The sequence below is a fragment of the Benincasa hispida genome, chromosome 1, assembly GCF_009727055.1.
Source record: "Benincasa hispida cultivar B227 chromosome 1, ASM972705v1, whole genome shotgun sequence".
Taxonomy (NCBI): Eukaryota; Viridiplantae; Streptophyta; class Magnoliopsida; order Cucurbitales; family Cucurbitaceae; genus Benincasa; species Benincasa hispida.
The window spans coordinates 84,097,773-84,114,008 of NC_052349.1; the positions used below are offsets into that span (position 1 = coordinate 84,097,773).

At 33.2% G+C, this 16,236-nt stretch overlaps 2 protein-coding genes across 2 annotated transcripts; both read right to left on the reverse strand.

Annotated features, from left to right (window-relative positions):
• Positions 1-5,589: 5,589 nt before the first annotated feature.
• Positions 5,590-7,528, reverse strand: LOC120076799 (60S ribosomal protein L28-2-like). The gene is made up of 4 exons (XM_039030750.1): positions 7,370-7,528; positions 7,064-7,226; positions 6,082-6,245; positions 5,590-5,997 (listed from the first exon to the last, which is right to left on the reverse strand). The coding sequence occupies exons 2-4, from the start codon at positions 7,209-7,211 to the stop codon at positions 5,857-5,859; spliced, it is 453 nt and encodes a 150-aa protein (XP_038886678.1). The 5' UTR covers positions 7,212-7,226; positions 7,370-7,528; the 3' UTR covers positions 5,590-5,856.
• Positions 7,529-9,877: 2,349 nt separating this feature from the next.
• LOC120085887 (uncharacterized protein At1g51745-like) lies at positions 9,878-14,926 on the reverse strand. The gene is made up of 4 exons (XM_039042154.1): positions 14,599-14,926; positions 14,188-14,452; positions 11,837-12,870; positions 9,878-11,462 (listed from the first exon to the last, which is right to left on the reverse strand). The coding sequence occupies exons 2-4, from the start codon at positions 14,379-14,381 to the stop codon at positions 10,345-10,347; spliced, it is 2,346 nt and encodes a 781-aa protein (XP_038898082.1). The 5' UTR covers positions 14,382-14,452; positions 14,599-14,926; the 3' UTR covers positions 9,878-10,344.
• Between the last annotated feature and the right edge of the window lie 1,310 nt (positions 14,927-16,236).

Sequence of the window (16,236 nt, forward strand, 5' to 3'; positions counted from 1 at the left end):
CAAAATAGGGTAGGATTGAAAATATTTTTAAAAATAGGTGTTTGCTGAAACTATTGACAAAACTAGGGTAGTGAAATCGTGTACGGGATACACGATTACCGTTTAATCTAGTTAGCACCACGTCGGCTGACTGGTTGATCGGGTCCTCGCATGGAAACTCGTGGACCGGATCCACGATTGTCATAATTGTGGACCCGGTCCACGATTTGTTTTGTTTTCTTTTTTTTTTTAAATAGATTGACCTTTTTTTTTTTAATTGGAGATGTACAACAATATTAAGACTTTAGGAACATGTCCATAAATTCCTTTATGGTTAAACTTAGTTTTATATTTAATGTACAATGAAATCATAATTATCTTGTACTCATATTAAAATAAATGTTATAATATTAAAGAAGATTTACAATTAGTTCTTTAATTTACAATTTGAAAATGAAAGTTTATATGAAATTTAAAAACGACCCCCTGGCCCTCGCCCTTACCCCTCATGGGAGTTGTCTTCGTGTCCATCTAAATTAGGTTCATCCTGTTGTCGTTGTCGTCTATGATGAATATGTCTTCAATCGGTGTCAACAACATTGAGTCGTCTTGTTTGTTGAATAATACCTTCTATGTTGACCAATGTATGCTGACACATTGAACCCAAGCCTGGTAAGTTGTTCTGCACTGAATATTGTTGTACATCTCCGATAAAATTATTCTGTACAATAAAAAAATTAAATATTAAACAATATTCATATCATATATATGGAAAATGTATGATTTTAAATCTCTTACCATGCAGTAATAGTAAGCGTCGTATAAATCACCTCGTGATTGAATTGTACCAGGAAAAGTAGTCATCTGATACAACTGGCTCATTTGTTAATTCTCTCTGTGCACAACGATCATTTCGTCCATGCCAATAGGATATATATTCCACATGGATTCAACGCCAGTCTTGGTTGTGCTTACCTCTTAAATCGATCTGGTGTAGTGCTGGGAGTGTATAGGACAACGAAAGTATTGTTTGTCGAAGACCGAACTGTCTCAACACACGATCTGGATGATGCCACTCTACTATATGGAAGCATATAAGAGGGCTAACAGTCAACCAGATGTCTTCACCATCACGACAATAATCAGGTAAAGATGACCAAATCTGTTGTGTGTCTAGCGTCCAAATAATTTGAAAAAAAAAAAATAATAAGTATACATCTAAAATGTTTTAAATATTCATTTATATATACATTTGTTACCTGATTGTGCATCAGTCTGTCAAATATTTTTCTGTACACGAGTAACATATTTGGTGACTGTTCAGAGGCAGCTAATACACCACTCCATCTAAAATTATAAAAAATACATTTAATTTATATTCTTACATAAAATGGTAACGAAATAAATATATAAATGAAATAATACTTGGCACTAAGTGGACGATGATCTGGGGCCTGTAACTAGATTTGTGGTGCTATAATTGGAAATCTGTCATAAGTCCATACTTGTAGTAGTATCAGTGTCATAAACCCATACAAACTGCAATTACATGAGAACATGGAATCTTGAATGACTACCACTTATTGCAAGAACATGTTCCTTCTTTCAAGCTCAAAACTTGAGTGTGTTGTTCTTTATAGGGAGAAATCATACTTATGTCAGATTGTACTTCAAAAGTTTGACTTTCCCTATCAATAGATGTCACCGTACGCGCAGATGCTCGTTTTTCCCACCTCTTAAGTTTCTTTAAGGCATATTTTGTATACATGTCTCCACGATCGAGTGCTTCATTGATTTCTTTTCTCCAACGTTCAAAATACAGTATCACACATAGAATGTTAGCCTAACCAAAGAAATAATTGGTAATATTCTAGCACCTTTGAAAACACCATTCATGCATTCAACTGCATTACTTGTCATCCACCCATAGCGGTACCCATCATCGTGTGATTGAGTCCATTTTTCCAAGTCAATATCTAAAAAATATTCAAGGCATTCAAGATGCAATTGTTTCAATTCTTTCATGCACCGAATGAGCTTACGCCTTTGGTGTTGATTTCCTGCTTTAAAAACCAAATTTTTTAGTTGCTTTGATTTATATTTTGTATTGAAATTACTGGCAACATGGCAAAGACAATATCGATGGTACACTCTAGGTTCACTCCAACCAATTTTCTTATTATTAATTGCAACAAGAATGCCATTATATCTATCAGAAATCAAGCAAATATCATCTCTTTAGGTAATATATTCACACATTGTCCACAAAAACCATGACCAACTAGAATTTTCACCTTCAACAATAGCAAAAGCAAGGGGAAATATATGTCCGTTTGCATCAATAGATAAGGCGGTCAATAATTTTCCTTTATACTTTCCGTAGAGATGAGTTACATCGATTTGGATTAATGGCCAACAATGTTTGAATCCTTCTCGACCAAAGGACCAAAAAACTCGACAAAAAATAGTCGTACCTAGCACTAGCACATCAGAGGAAAGGAAAAACCTATGGGCCTAGGGCTTCCTGTCTGTCTATTTATTTGAGCAGTCTTTCTGTATTTCAGTGTAACTTAATAATAAGATTTGATCGTGGTTTTTTCTCCCTGGCCTAGGATTTTCCACGTAAATTAATCTTTTCGTGTTCCTAGATTGTGATGAATAAGAGTTCTCCCAATCACCAAACACAGTAATCAATGCTTTTCTCTTGGCTTGTCACACCCGTCTATAATTAACATTATATCCATATTGTTTTTTAATTACTTCTTGAAATAGAGTCACAGTTACCCTAGGATCAGCTCTAACCAAATTTTGGATTTTGATACTCATAAAATTTGAATCAAGCTGTGAATGATCATGTGTCAATTCTGAAAATAAACATGAGTGTTCCCCTTGAAGTTTGGTGATTTCGAACATCACTCCATGATTTACATCTGACATACCAAAAATCTTGATTTGATTTCATTATAACAATTTCGTAGTATTCTGTTCCCCACTACTGTCGTTTCCAAATAATTCATCAACTTCAACATCAATGTCACTATCTCCATCATTTCCAGGTTCAAGAATAACTAAATATTCAGAACGCAATGACATATTTATTATGATTTTTTTTCAACGGTTATAGTTGACAAAAAAAAATATATATATGTTAATATGTCAAACCAACAAAATCCAATTTCTAAGTTGATCTAAATATTATACATTTAAATTAGCCTAAATCTAAGATTCATAAACTATACATTTAAATCAGCCCAAATAAAAATAAAATAATATATCCATGAATCATACATTTAATTCAGCCTAAATGCAAACAAAATAATATATATATGAACCAATTTTCATTTTTAAGTTCATAAACATAATCTAATTTCTAAGTTCATAAACTACATTAGACAAAATCAACCCAACAAATAGACAAACATATACATATATTTCTAGATGTAACCCAACAAATAAATCATGGATCCATAAACTGTAGATTAAGTTTAGCTCAAATGCAAGAAATATATATATATGTGAAGATTATGTATTCCAAAACAACGTAAGGAAATTTTTTTACCACAATCAAAGAGAGGAGAAGCTTTCGGATGAACGGTTGAACGGATGGTTCAAGGAGGCACACGACTTAAGGTAGGAAATTTTTGGATAATTTGTTCGGATAGACGAATAGAGAAGATTTTCGGACGGGGAAGACGGAAGAAAAGAGGAGGTAGAAGACTTTTGGATGGAGGAAGAAGAAGGGTCGCGGCAGTTTAATGGAGAAGGGAGTCGTATACCCAAGGTAATCATGTACCGGGTACACGATTGAGGGCTAATCGTGTATTGGATACATGATTTAAAAACTTATTTTTGACAATACTTTCAATCCTACCCTCTTTTTGTCAATATTATTTAAAAAAAAAAATCAAACTGTTCCCAATGATTTTACGGACGGTATATTTGAATTTTCGTATACTTTCTGTTTCCATATTTGATTTGAGAGTCATCTTTTCTGTAATTAAATTATAATTATTTGAATTTTTTTTTTTTTAGATTTGCCTCATTATGCTATTTTAGCCACACAAAAAAAAAAAAAAAAAAAAACGTATTTAAAATATTGATATTATTCTTTTAACTTCGAACATAATCGTTTTCATCGATTTGTCCAGTTCTAAAATTAATGTGATCAATTCCATCGTTCTTGGCTATCATTTCTCTCTTATTTTTGGGAGCTTGAGAACCTAGGCTGAGTCGTCGTTTTCCTACTGAATCTCATATATGTAAAAACTAGTATGCTACATTTTTCCATCTTTAAAATTTCAATTTCTAAATCAATTCTTTTGTTAACATTTAACTCATTTTCTTTGATAATTATTAGAAAATTAAGTCTATAGACTACTTTCACCCCAAAAAAATAACTTTCAAAAAGTCATTTTTGTTTTTGGAATTTGACTAAGAATTCATCGATTGTACTTAAAAAAAAAAAGAAGCAAATCATAATTAAAAATGTGAATGATCTAAACTTAATTTTCAAAAATAAAAATAAAAAACTAAACAGGATCTTAGTGATATTTGTGTAAAAGAAAACCTAGTTTCATGAATCTCCCAAGTTGCCCAATCACTTAGGATGGAGTTTTATGATACATAAGGAAGTAACATTAAAGCACAAAGTCACTGTTTCAAGCCTAAACCTGCCAATATCTCCATTGACAAATAAAAATGGACAAGGGGTAAGTGCCTAAACCTGCCAATATCTCCATTGACAAATAAAAATGGACAAGGGGTAAGTAAGAGATGAGGATAACATAAGGGTAGCTCAGCTTTGAATATTTTATTGAGAAAATAGAACAAGTTGATTAATTTTAGCTGTACACACCAATAAGTTTAGAAAGGTTTAAGTATTAATGTATTATCACCAAAGACTTCTTAACAAAACAACAAAAGTAAGGTTTGAAATCGTTATGTGCCTGTGCAGTGTAAAGAGATCGTTTTGTTCAAAAAGTGTTCTCAACAAAACAAAACAAAAGGCAAATATCTAAGGAAGCAAATAAACCACGAAGGCATAAATAGGTAACAATCCAAATCTGTTATCCAAAGTAAGACTAAATCTAAACTAGAAAGTAGTAAAATAAAAGCGAAAGAAATATATATGAGATATATATATCTATATGCTAATGTAGTTTATCAATAAAATCTAACCTACAAATATATATACTTTCATAGTTTATCAGTGTCAATTGAGATCTACTTTTCGAATTACAACTGTGGCTTAATTTCAATTTAATCCTTAAATTTCAAATATTACAATTTTACCTTTGAAAATTCTATTTCAAAATTCATTTGAATCTTGGGGTCAATTTAAAGCCAACCGAGAAAAAGAATTTCAACAAGTTCAAGATGAAAACATTTTGGAGTTATTTTTGGCAATTTACCTTTTTCCTAGGACTGAAATATCCCCGCCCAAGTAGAAAATTAGACTCCTTGTCATAGTTTGCTACATTCTACTTCAAAGGTACCAACCAATCCAAATATCACAGAACAATAAAAAATCAAGTAAACCTGCCTAGCGGAAATCACCTCAAGATACATGGGGAGATCTAACATGAACGGCCAAAAGGTTGCTATTACTCATTTTCTAGGTTAAGTGGCCTAGTGAAAGGTTGGTGAATATCAAGTATTTTTCAACTACAATTAAAATAACACATAACCAAAACAAAGTCTTAAGATTACCTGCCAAAAGTTCACCACAGCAAGAAAATAATAATCATATAATAATGCAAAACACAGCAAAACATCTATCGCCAGACTACTCTTCAGATTCCAAACTGAACTAAAAAGTTGGCATTCCAACATAAAACACAATGGCAAACGACATCTCATTTCTCATTCCCTTAAATCTCACTTCCTGACATTTGATTTTAAGGCTTGCCTGTTCCTCTTCTTAACCCCAGACTTAGCAACCTTGAGGCTCCTGTTTACAGCACTCAATCTTGCTAGGGCAGCCTTCTTCAGATCTGGCCTGTAGTAGTTATCTGCCACCTGATATCATTCGAGTCGGGAGTTAATGCCACTGTTCCAGCTTAAGAAGGCAAGTACTCAAGATAATTAAGGTTTGCTGATTACCTGGTTTGTCACAGCTTTTGCCATCCTACGGAACTCCTTCTTCATCAAAGATTTATGAAGCAATGAAGAAGGTTTGTTCTGTTTCTTGCTCTTAGTTGTTGCAAGCAAAATGGATTGATCTTTGCCTCCAGGTTGAATTGTAACAGTTTTCTTGTTGGCCAAACCTATAAGTTAAAATACAAGAATCATATTAAATCTATAAATAAACTGAACACGGTATAGGCAAATAATAAAAATAATGAAAAGAAGAAAGGATCCCCTGAAACTCCTCTCACCAGTCACCACTATTAATAAAGTTCTGAAACAAAGTCATATGTTTCTCTAATTCAAATATATAAGACAGTAAACCAAACTATTCAACGAGGACAAAAACCAAGCATTCAAATACTCGAAACATATTATCTCATGCAAACAGATTAGCAATGGAAGGATTTAGTTTAGGAAACTGCAGAACTAATTGTCAAGCATGTAATCCCAAGCACTAAATAATGCCTTGATCACATCTAACAATAAAAGAACCAATGACATAACCATTAGTTGAACGAGCACAATGATCATTCAGTCTCCCCTGGCGGTTGCTGCAGAAACAAAACTTCACATGATTTACAACTTCGTATACATAACTTTGTTGGCTCCCACCAAATCCAGAATGCATGAAGCATCTACACATATATATCTAGATAAGCACCACTTGATCATAATATCAAGAATTCAGAAAATGGGCATAGCAGCGTTGAGGTCATTCGAAAATCTTCAGGGAATCAAAGAAGACAACACTCTAATATTTCAATTTCCTGTACTTAATCCCGTTGTTCCAGTACCCAAAAATCATACACAACCCTCCAAATAATGCATAATGTACTTATGATCCCGTCTCTAGGTTGTTTCGACATTCAAACAAAACCCTTCAAATTTGGTCCGCTAGGATTTCCCTTAAATTGAAGATAACACATCATTAATCAGAGGATTTAAAATGACTGACCAGAATGCTTGTAGGAGTTCAGATTGTATAAATTGTTGGACTCTTTGCTGAACTGAACGCCAGCTGTTCCCCTTCCAAACTCCTTCACCAAAAAAGAGTTGTTCCTCTTAACAATCTCCCAAATCAGTTGTCCTGGAACCGCCGCCATCTTCCTCTTGTGGACCTGCAACAACGATGAAAACAGATCAAAAAAGATATCTTCAAAGTGAATCTAGATTGAGAAAACACATACATACGCAAGGTATTACTTCGAAAACACAAAAAATGCAAAGAAACGAACGAAATCGTTGAGAGAGATCCAAATACCTGATTTGCGTTAGGGTTTTGTCTGACCGATGCTCCGATAGGCAAAATGGGGCGTGCAAAGGATCAAGGGAGTTTCTACTCTTTATACTAAACCCTAATTCTATGGGCCTTGGGGTTTTTTTTTTCAATAAAAACTTTTTTTTTTTAAGAAGATTAAAATACGAATATTGTGTCCACTTTAAAACAAGAAATATTAAACTTGGGGCATTGCACCAAAAAAATAAAATCATACCATTGTAAATATTAGCAATGGTTTATGTAAAGTTACAAATATACCAAAAAATATAATTAAATCTGATTTCTGTTTTTTTATTATTCCAATTTTATCCTCTTTCACATATGCACGCACATGCACGCGTGGGCATGCAAATATCCACATCCACGCGCACGCACAATATTTTGTTTTCATTTTTATGTTTGTAAGAACATACCCGCACACTCGAATTTTGGTAAATATTTAGTTTCAGTTTTATGTTTTCAAAATTTATGTTTGTTTTCTCCAAAATATATTATGATTTTCTGGCTTCTAGAAGATATGCTTAAATTTTTAGCTAAATGTTCAAAATAAAAGCAAATTTTTTAAAGCTGTTTTTTTAAGTTTCTTAAATTGACTTGATTTTTCAAAATATTGGTGAAAAGTGGGAAAAAACATATAAATGAGAACAGTGTTTATAATTTTAATTTCAAAATAAAAACCAAAAATCAAATAGTTTCTAAATAAGAAAAGTATTAAAAAACATATATATATATATATTTTTATATATATAGATTTCAACTAAAAAAGTCAAATACTTCTTTAGAAAAAGTTTAAAATGTGGCAAGAAAATTGAGGAAAAAACAAACCGAAAATTAAGATCTTGTTTGATAACCATTTCGTTTTTTGTCTTTTATTTTTTAAGATTAATACAACTTCCTCCTATTTTCTACCATAGTTTGCACATTTCTTTAGTATAAGAGTCAAATTCCAAAAACAAAAACAAGTTTATTTATTTATTATTTTTTTTTACGAAACAAGTTTTTAAAAACTAATTTTTTTAACCATAAAACAAAAACAAATTCTTAAAAATTACTTTTTTAGGTCTCATTTGATAATCATTTTGTTTTTATTTTCGAAAATTAAGTCTGTTTCATCTACATTCCTTACAATGATTTGCATCTTTATTGAGTACAATGGTTGAATTTTTAGCAAAATTCCAAAAACAAAAACAACTATTTGAGAGCTACTTTTTTCAATTCTCAAATTTGGCTTTATTTTTAAACCATTGATGAAAGATAGATAACAAAGATAGAAATATGGAGATGGAAGTAGTGTCTATAGGCTTAAATTTTAAAAATAAAAACAAAAACAAAAACAAAATGGTCATCAAACAGGGTCGTAACTTTTAAAATTTTGTTTTTATTTTTAGAATTCAATTAAGAATTCAACCATTGTAATTATGAAAGATGCAAACTTTTGTAAGAAATTGAGAATAAATAGGTTTAATTCTCGAAAACAAAAAATAAAAAACGAAATGGTTACGAAATGGGATTTTAGTTTTCAAAATTTGACTTGTTTTTGAAAACATGGATAAAAAGTAGATAAGAAAACAAAAAAGTTAGGTATGTGAGGGGTATTTATAGGCTTTAATTTTCAAAAACTAAAAACCAAATAGTTACCAAATCAGACCTAAAAAACAAAATGATTGTCAAATAAGGTTTTAATTTTTTTTTTCATGCTAATCATTGAAAATTTTGCATGTTTCCGTACCATTTATTTACAATGTACATTTAAATTATTAACCATTTTTTTAAAATTTTGAAAAACAACTTTTTTTTATTTTGAAGTTTTCTAAAACTCCAATCGAGTTTTAAAAACACTCCTTAAAAAGAGATCAAACAAAGAAACCAACCAATAAGTAGAAGTAGTACTTTTAATCTTGATATTTAAAATAAACTAATAGAATATCAACCTAAGGATCCATTTGATTTTTATCTCTAATTTTTTAAATTAAGCCCATGAACACTATTTTTTTGCTTTATTATCTGCTTTTTACTAATAATTTCAAAAACCAAATCAAAATTTGAAAATTAAAAAAAGTATTTGTTAAAAAATTGTTTTTTTTTTTATAATTTGACTGAAAATTCAAACTTTTTTTACTTAAGAAAGATATAAATAATAATAAGAAATTGAGATAAAATAAACTTAATTTTTTAAAAAAAAAAAAAAAAACAAAAACAAAAAATGGTCTAATTAATTCAAACTTTTAAGAAAAATATACACAAACAGGGACATTGGAACACAATAAAGCGGATAAACACTACCTCTGCTATAACAGTAATTTTCACTGGCCAGTCTAACTAAGCCAAATCCAAATGTTGAACTCAAGCCAACACACCACATCATGTAAAATCTAGTATAATACCTTAATGTTCATATCACTATATAATCTAAACATTGAAAAGTTTATCCCCACATTGCCATAGGCACAAAATATCTCGAAGCATAAATAATTTGTATGCCCCAATGCACTTCATATCATATGTCTAATATCAGAAACCCACTGTTTTATCAAACATAGAAACGTTCTAAAAGGATAATATGAGAAACCAAAAACAAAAGTGTCACATTACAAGGGCGATTCAAGAACAAGCAAAGAAATCAGTCCAATAGAATAGCCGCTTGCTTCTTTTGTCTTTGCCATCTTGAGATCAGTCTCACATTTCCCTTAGAGCACAATCACAAATGGATCCCAAATTATTAGAAAAAGGAACATCTTAACATTAGGCATCATCTAATATAAGGTCAATGCCATCTTTATACCTCAGGTGACCATACATATATACAAAGCCAAAAGCATTCTCCTAGCCAGTTTTCTTCCTATAGTATGAAAATGCGATACAATTTTACATAAGAAGCCTCAAACTGAGTTGGGTCAAACAAGAAGTAGACTCTGCAATGGAAGGAGAAACAGGCAAATTCAGCAAAACAAAACTATTTATCGACTCACAGTCATTAAAGGGCGATGGGTTGGTTGTGCCAACCCATTCACGGCTTCATTTATCCTACTGAATACTACTTTGAGGGGGATACATGCTATAAAAGAACCCTTGGACTTCTCTACCACTGGTCTACTATCATCTACAAACTGCTTCTGAACAGTCAGTGAAGACAGTTTCCGGGTCTTTTTTGATAGTTGTCCAGATTTCTTTGTCTTTGATGCTTTCCCTGGTGAAGGACGCGGTTGACATACACGGGCACGTCGCTTGCCCACTGTTTTCCCTTTCCAAGAATTTGATTGTACCAAATGAGAACTTTCCACACCCTTCTGAGGATCAAGTTCAGATCTGCTCAACAGGTCATCACAATGACCATCATCCAATGCCTCAACAGTGAGCGGATGACCAACAACTGCCTTACAGTTTAATTTGCTCATTAATGAAACCAGTGGAACATGTTGTGGCTTATAGTTGGCTTTTACCACAAGCTCAACATCATATAGCGAAGCATTACAACCAAATTTTGTAGAAGAAAATTCTGACCACTGATATTTGGAGTGAACCATAAGGCGGGATTGGCGAAAAGGGAGCAACCTTGGAGTGGCCCAAGTGTAATCAGGCAATTGCTTCAGCTTATTTGTTTTTCCACTAATAGTATGAAGTTGGTCTTGAGATGAACATTTGATAGAATCCAACTCATTCGATCCTTCTTCAGCAAGTTTCTCAGGCTCTGCTTTAAAGTTATTCTTTGAGAGAGGAGGTTCCTGAATGCTACTAGAAACTTTCAGATCAGATTCTACATTGAATCCATCCAGATGCTCTATACCTGCCCCAGAAGTTTTTTGCCTATCGTCACTAAGTACAAAATGTATTGAGTCGTTTGTACGAGTTTTCTTTGTATGTCTTGAATTCCTCTTCCTCTTTAGCTGCCACTTTGAACTGCCCTTCTCTATTGTTTTACTGATATTGCTATCTGGATCAGCAACGGCAGAACTAGTAGAACCAGATTCATTATTTAGTTCATTGCTTACACATACAGGTTTGGCTTGACTACTTTGACTGGATTGTCTTTCCGATACACCAATGGGGCACCTAGGGAAAAATGTTGGGGAAAGACCTGACAGAAGTAGAAAATAGCCAGTAAGGGGAAATCGCACCATTGTGGAAAGAGCGTAACAAATTGAAAACAAAATGGGCAAGGCACAGAGATGGGAGATATACAGCCGAAGCAAGCAGTCAAGTTTGATTAGAATAAAGTTCAGAACCTAGGGAACCATACAACATATACAATCTTTGAGCAAGAATAAACCAAATATTTACAGGTGAAGGAACCGATCAATATACTTCTTATAAAGCATGACATCGATATTACTGTAAATCTACCGTCATCTCTGAAGAAAATAAAACATTGGTAAAAGGGACGTGAACAAAAAGAAAGAAAGAAAGAGATAATCCATAGATATTTGATGTTCATGTGCATTCTACACATACCTGCGGGATGTTTTCCCTCCCCAGAGAATGGCACGTGAAATAATCGATCAGGAATACCATTCTCAGCTCGATCGCAAATACTTGAAACTTCAGTATCCTTCACCTTGATATTAAAATGAGAAGTATCAAGAGCGTTTGTAGGGGCCATATACTCACAAGAAATTACAGTACTGTCCGAGTTATTGTTCACTGCTGCCGAGGAACGCTTCTTTGACTCGTTTGATTCTTGTTCAGAAAGCTTTCCATCTGACAAACCCCTGAGAGGTAAACCCCATGAATTGGGAAGTTCATTGCAAACAACTGGAACAGATAACATTGTTGTACTTTCTAAAACTTTTGTTAATGGTCTATGTCGATTTTTCCTTTTCGAGAATTCATTAACATTGGACACTTGAGACCTCTTTCTTTTAAATAGGGATGACCTGACTTGGCTATCATCTGGAGGATGTTCATTAGCCAAGCAATTGGGAGTATTTGAATTACAGTTTACATCACTAACTTCTTGAACCAGCTCAACTACACATCCAGTGTGAACTTTTCTTTTTGACACTACACCAATACCAAGGTCCTCAAGCCCTCTCATTCGCTTTACACCCTCTGTTCCATCATCCTCAGAGTCGTTTGGAGTTCTCCTCCTACTCTGACCAGATCGAGCCATTGAAGAACCAAAATTCTCTTCGAAAGAAATTCCAGACTGAGATAATTCTGGCATTGAATCAGATCTGTCTTCAGAATCACTCATATTATCGGTCAACTCTACTTCACTTGAATTAGCCATGAGTTTGGAGTTTCTGTTAGAGATATCATGCTTGCTGCCAGAAGTATTCATTCTACAACTCAAGGCCAGTTGACCCTGGCCAAGGTGAGCACTCTCGAGCTCAAGTGCTTGAAGAATTGCGTCTTCCCTTCGAGCATATTTTACTGCTTTCTTACTTGCAATGGCTACAGAAGCCTTGGCTTTCTCAATAAATTCATCATACTCCCCACATCGAAATGCCTTCACTCTTTTAGATCTTTCAAGATTATACCAGTCACTATATCAATAAAGAGGACTTTCTCAGCATAGTTGAAATTAGTAAATAAATGTAAGCCAGTATCTTGAACATAACAAAAGAATTAATATTTTTTTTCATGAATTTTGAAAGATTAAACAAGGAAAGCAAATTGTCTCCATCAACCATAATCCTGAAAGAGCAAAAAGCAAAAAGCAAAAAAAAAAAAAAAAAACACCATGAAAACATATACAAAAAAAAAAAAAAAAAAAAAAAAAAAAAAAGTTTGAAGTTTCCCTTAGCAGCGGGGAAGGAGTCCATCTATCTGCCTAGCTTTGGTAAGTGATGCCTACTACTCCAAGCCTCATCACAATATCAGCCCCAATCATATGTTTAGAAGTTACATTCATATCTTCCAAGAGATAGTCAAGGTTTAAAATTTAAGAGATTTATATATATCTGAAGAACTAAAGCCTCCCAGGAAAAAATCTAGAGTAAAAGAAAGAACTACAAAAGGAGATGGGGAAGGAGAACGAAGGGGAAAGGATGGACAAGAGAAAGAAAATTCTAGAAAATCTATATCTTTCTTTCCTTATCATCAATTTTCCTGCTTGACTTTCAAGAGTCGATAATGACATATCCTACACGATGGAAGGCAAAACAACTTAAACATAATGCATAAAGTCTTGGAATTTTAGAACGGACAAGATCTACCCACACTAATGATCCTTCCCAAGTGCAAATTCTCCCCATTACCAATGTTTTTACTTAGGTACTGAACTCTAAATGAAGTGTTCAAAATAGTTTTCTTCTTTTTCATAATTTCCGCCCTTTCTTGCCACCCTTGTCCCTCTGCCATTGTATTACTTTCCTTATATTGCATTCTGTTAACAAAACATTATTTCATACAAAAGTAAATAAATAATTAAATCTCCAAGGACAACAAGAACCCTTGCTCAGCCCACCAGAGTTCTATGCAGTCATGCAACCAGATTTGCAAACAATGACGAAAAGCTTGAGTATCAACTGATTAGAGACCAATCCAAATCAAAAGGCGTACAAGGAGTTCTATCCATTCTTTTGTTCAGGGCATGGTGCGTTTCAAAGCACAACAACTCCTGATCAACTAAGGCTAATAAGGTTGAACATACACAAATCGTTAACACCAAATGAAAGCACAAAAACTCAAAGGAGGAAAAAAAGAAGAGCAAAACAAACATCATATGCCCCTGCCATACAGGGCATGAAGCTGAGCCAGTCTATTCCACAAATATTGAAAGTATTCAGTACACAGAAACTGAAAGTTTATACAACAATTCACTAAATCCAGTTCAAAAGAACTCAGAAAGAAGTACTCACATGCTTGCATCCTCACGACCAAGAAGCTTCACCGGAGTACCTGATTTTGGGGAAACCAAGCAGCTCTCAGACAGCTCCTCAAGACCCATAATCCGGCCAGGCCACCACGACCCATTACGGCGGCGGACCCAAACTAAACCACCCACCGACGCATCAATGGCCTTAGTGGTATTAGACCCATCAAAGCTGCCCATCTCAACAGCCCCCGGAAGACCAACCTTCCCAATACCTCGTTTTCAGAAACAAATGCATATATAACCCAAACCTAAAGCCGAAGAAAAGAAAAGTAAACAACAAATCTTGTACATGCAATCAATCAAAAACCCAGAAAAAGGCAAAACAATCAAAGGGGTTAAAAAAATAGTCAAGGCCCATTTGATTTCCCTAGCCTGGAAAGAGATAGAAAGAAACCTGGATTGAAGAGTAGTTGAAAGTGAAGAAGATCTACAGTATCTTCAGGAAGACGATCGAATACTCAAACACTGATGAACTATGTCTGTTGATTTTGTTGTTTTGAAGTGATTAGCAACCACGGAGATTCTAATTTGTATGCTGATCCTTTGATGATCAACTGTCCTGATGAGATATGGAGTTCAAAGGAAGCTGATAGAGAGGCCAGTGGAAGAGTATACTGAAATGGAATGCGAGAGTGAGACAGAGTGCTGTGGGTTTTGGATCAAAACAGAGCATTTTGGACTTGCTATCTTGGGAAATTTTCAGGGAGCTTGGAACCATGCTTGCACATTGTTAATTTATTATTTATTGTTTACTGAGATTAAAAATATATATATATATTAAGAAAAAAAAAACTAATAGCGTATTTAGTTAAAAAAAATTAAAAGAATATTGTCCTTTTAGAAACTATTTAGGAAAATATTGCTCTTTTCAAACTATTTGTAAAAAAGATTCAAAATTAACCCTCGACATTGTCCCTTCTTTTTTTTTCTTTTTTAATTATTACATATTCCACTTCTTTCTTTCTTTCTTTTTTTAATTTTCCATTTTATAAAAACAATTTCTAAAAATATTTTATTATTTTATTTAAACTCTAAAAAGAATAAATTAAAAAAAATAATATCTCATAAAAATAAAAAAAAAATGTAAATTAAATATCCCATTTATATAAAAATAATTACAAAAATCAATGTGTCCCACAAGGCGGACATCGTCGATTTCAAGCTGGTTGTCGCCGTCGACTTCAAACTTGAGGTTGCTCGGGTTCTTCTTAATCAGATGCCAGTCCAACGGAATAAATCCTAATCTGGCAACCCCATAGAATCCAGATGTGTGCAGCAGTAGTATTCGAGGGTGGAGCAGGATAGTGCGCGGGAGAACTGTCTCGACGCCTACAAGATATTTTTCCAGTAGTACGATCTCGCCATACAACAGCAACATATGATCGATGAATGGACTGGTCGTACAAAAAATAGGGATCAACAGGTCCTGGGTTTAAAGTCATGATTTGGAAAAAAAAAATTATTTCTCAATTAAAAAAATATTTATTTCTCAATTGGAAGAATAATGTATAACTTAATTAAAAGAATAATGCACAACTTTATTAGAAGAATAATGTACAACTTAATTAAAAGAATAATGTACAACTTAATTAAAAAACAATGTACAGCTTTATGATAAAAAAATTTAAATATACAATAAAAGATAAGTGGGTAAAGGATATCTCGCTAATTTTGTGATGAGGATCTCGCTCATGTACAACTTAACAAAATTCTGTTATGGTTGTTATTTTTTCATTAATGATTATTAGCTTTTTTTTTTCCTCATTGGTCATGATACACATGACCAATGAGAAAAAAAGCTAATAATCATTAATGAAAAAATAACAACAATAACAGAATTTTGTTACAACTAATAACTATAATTGAGTAAGTTTAATGAAAGTGCATATATTAAAATTGACTATAATTGAATAAGTCTGAAAAAATATGGTTAACCTTGATTTTATTATCAAGTAAATTAAAAAAAGCTGAAATAAGTAAATAGAATAGTAGAGAAAAGTGAGGGTAAATTCATTCCGGATATGCAGTGTGA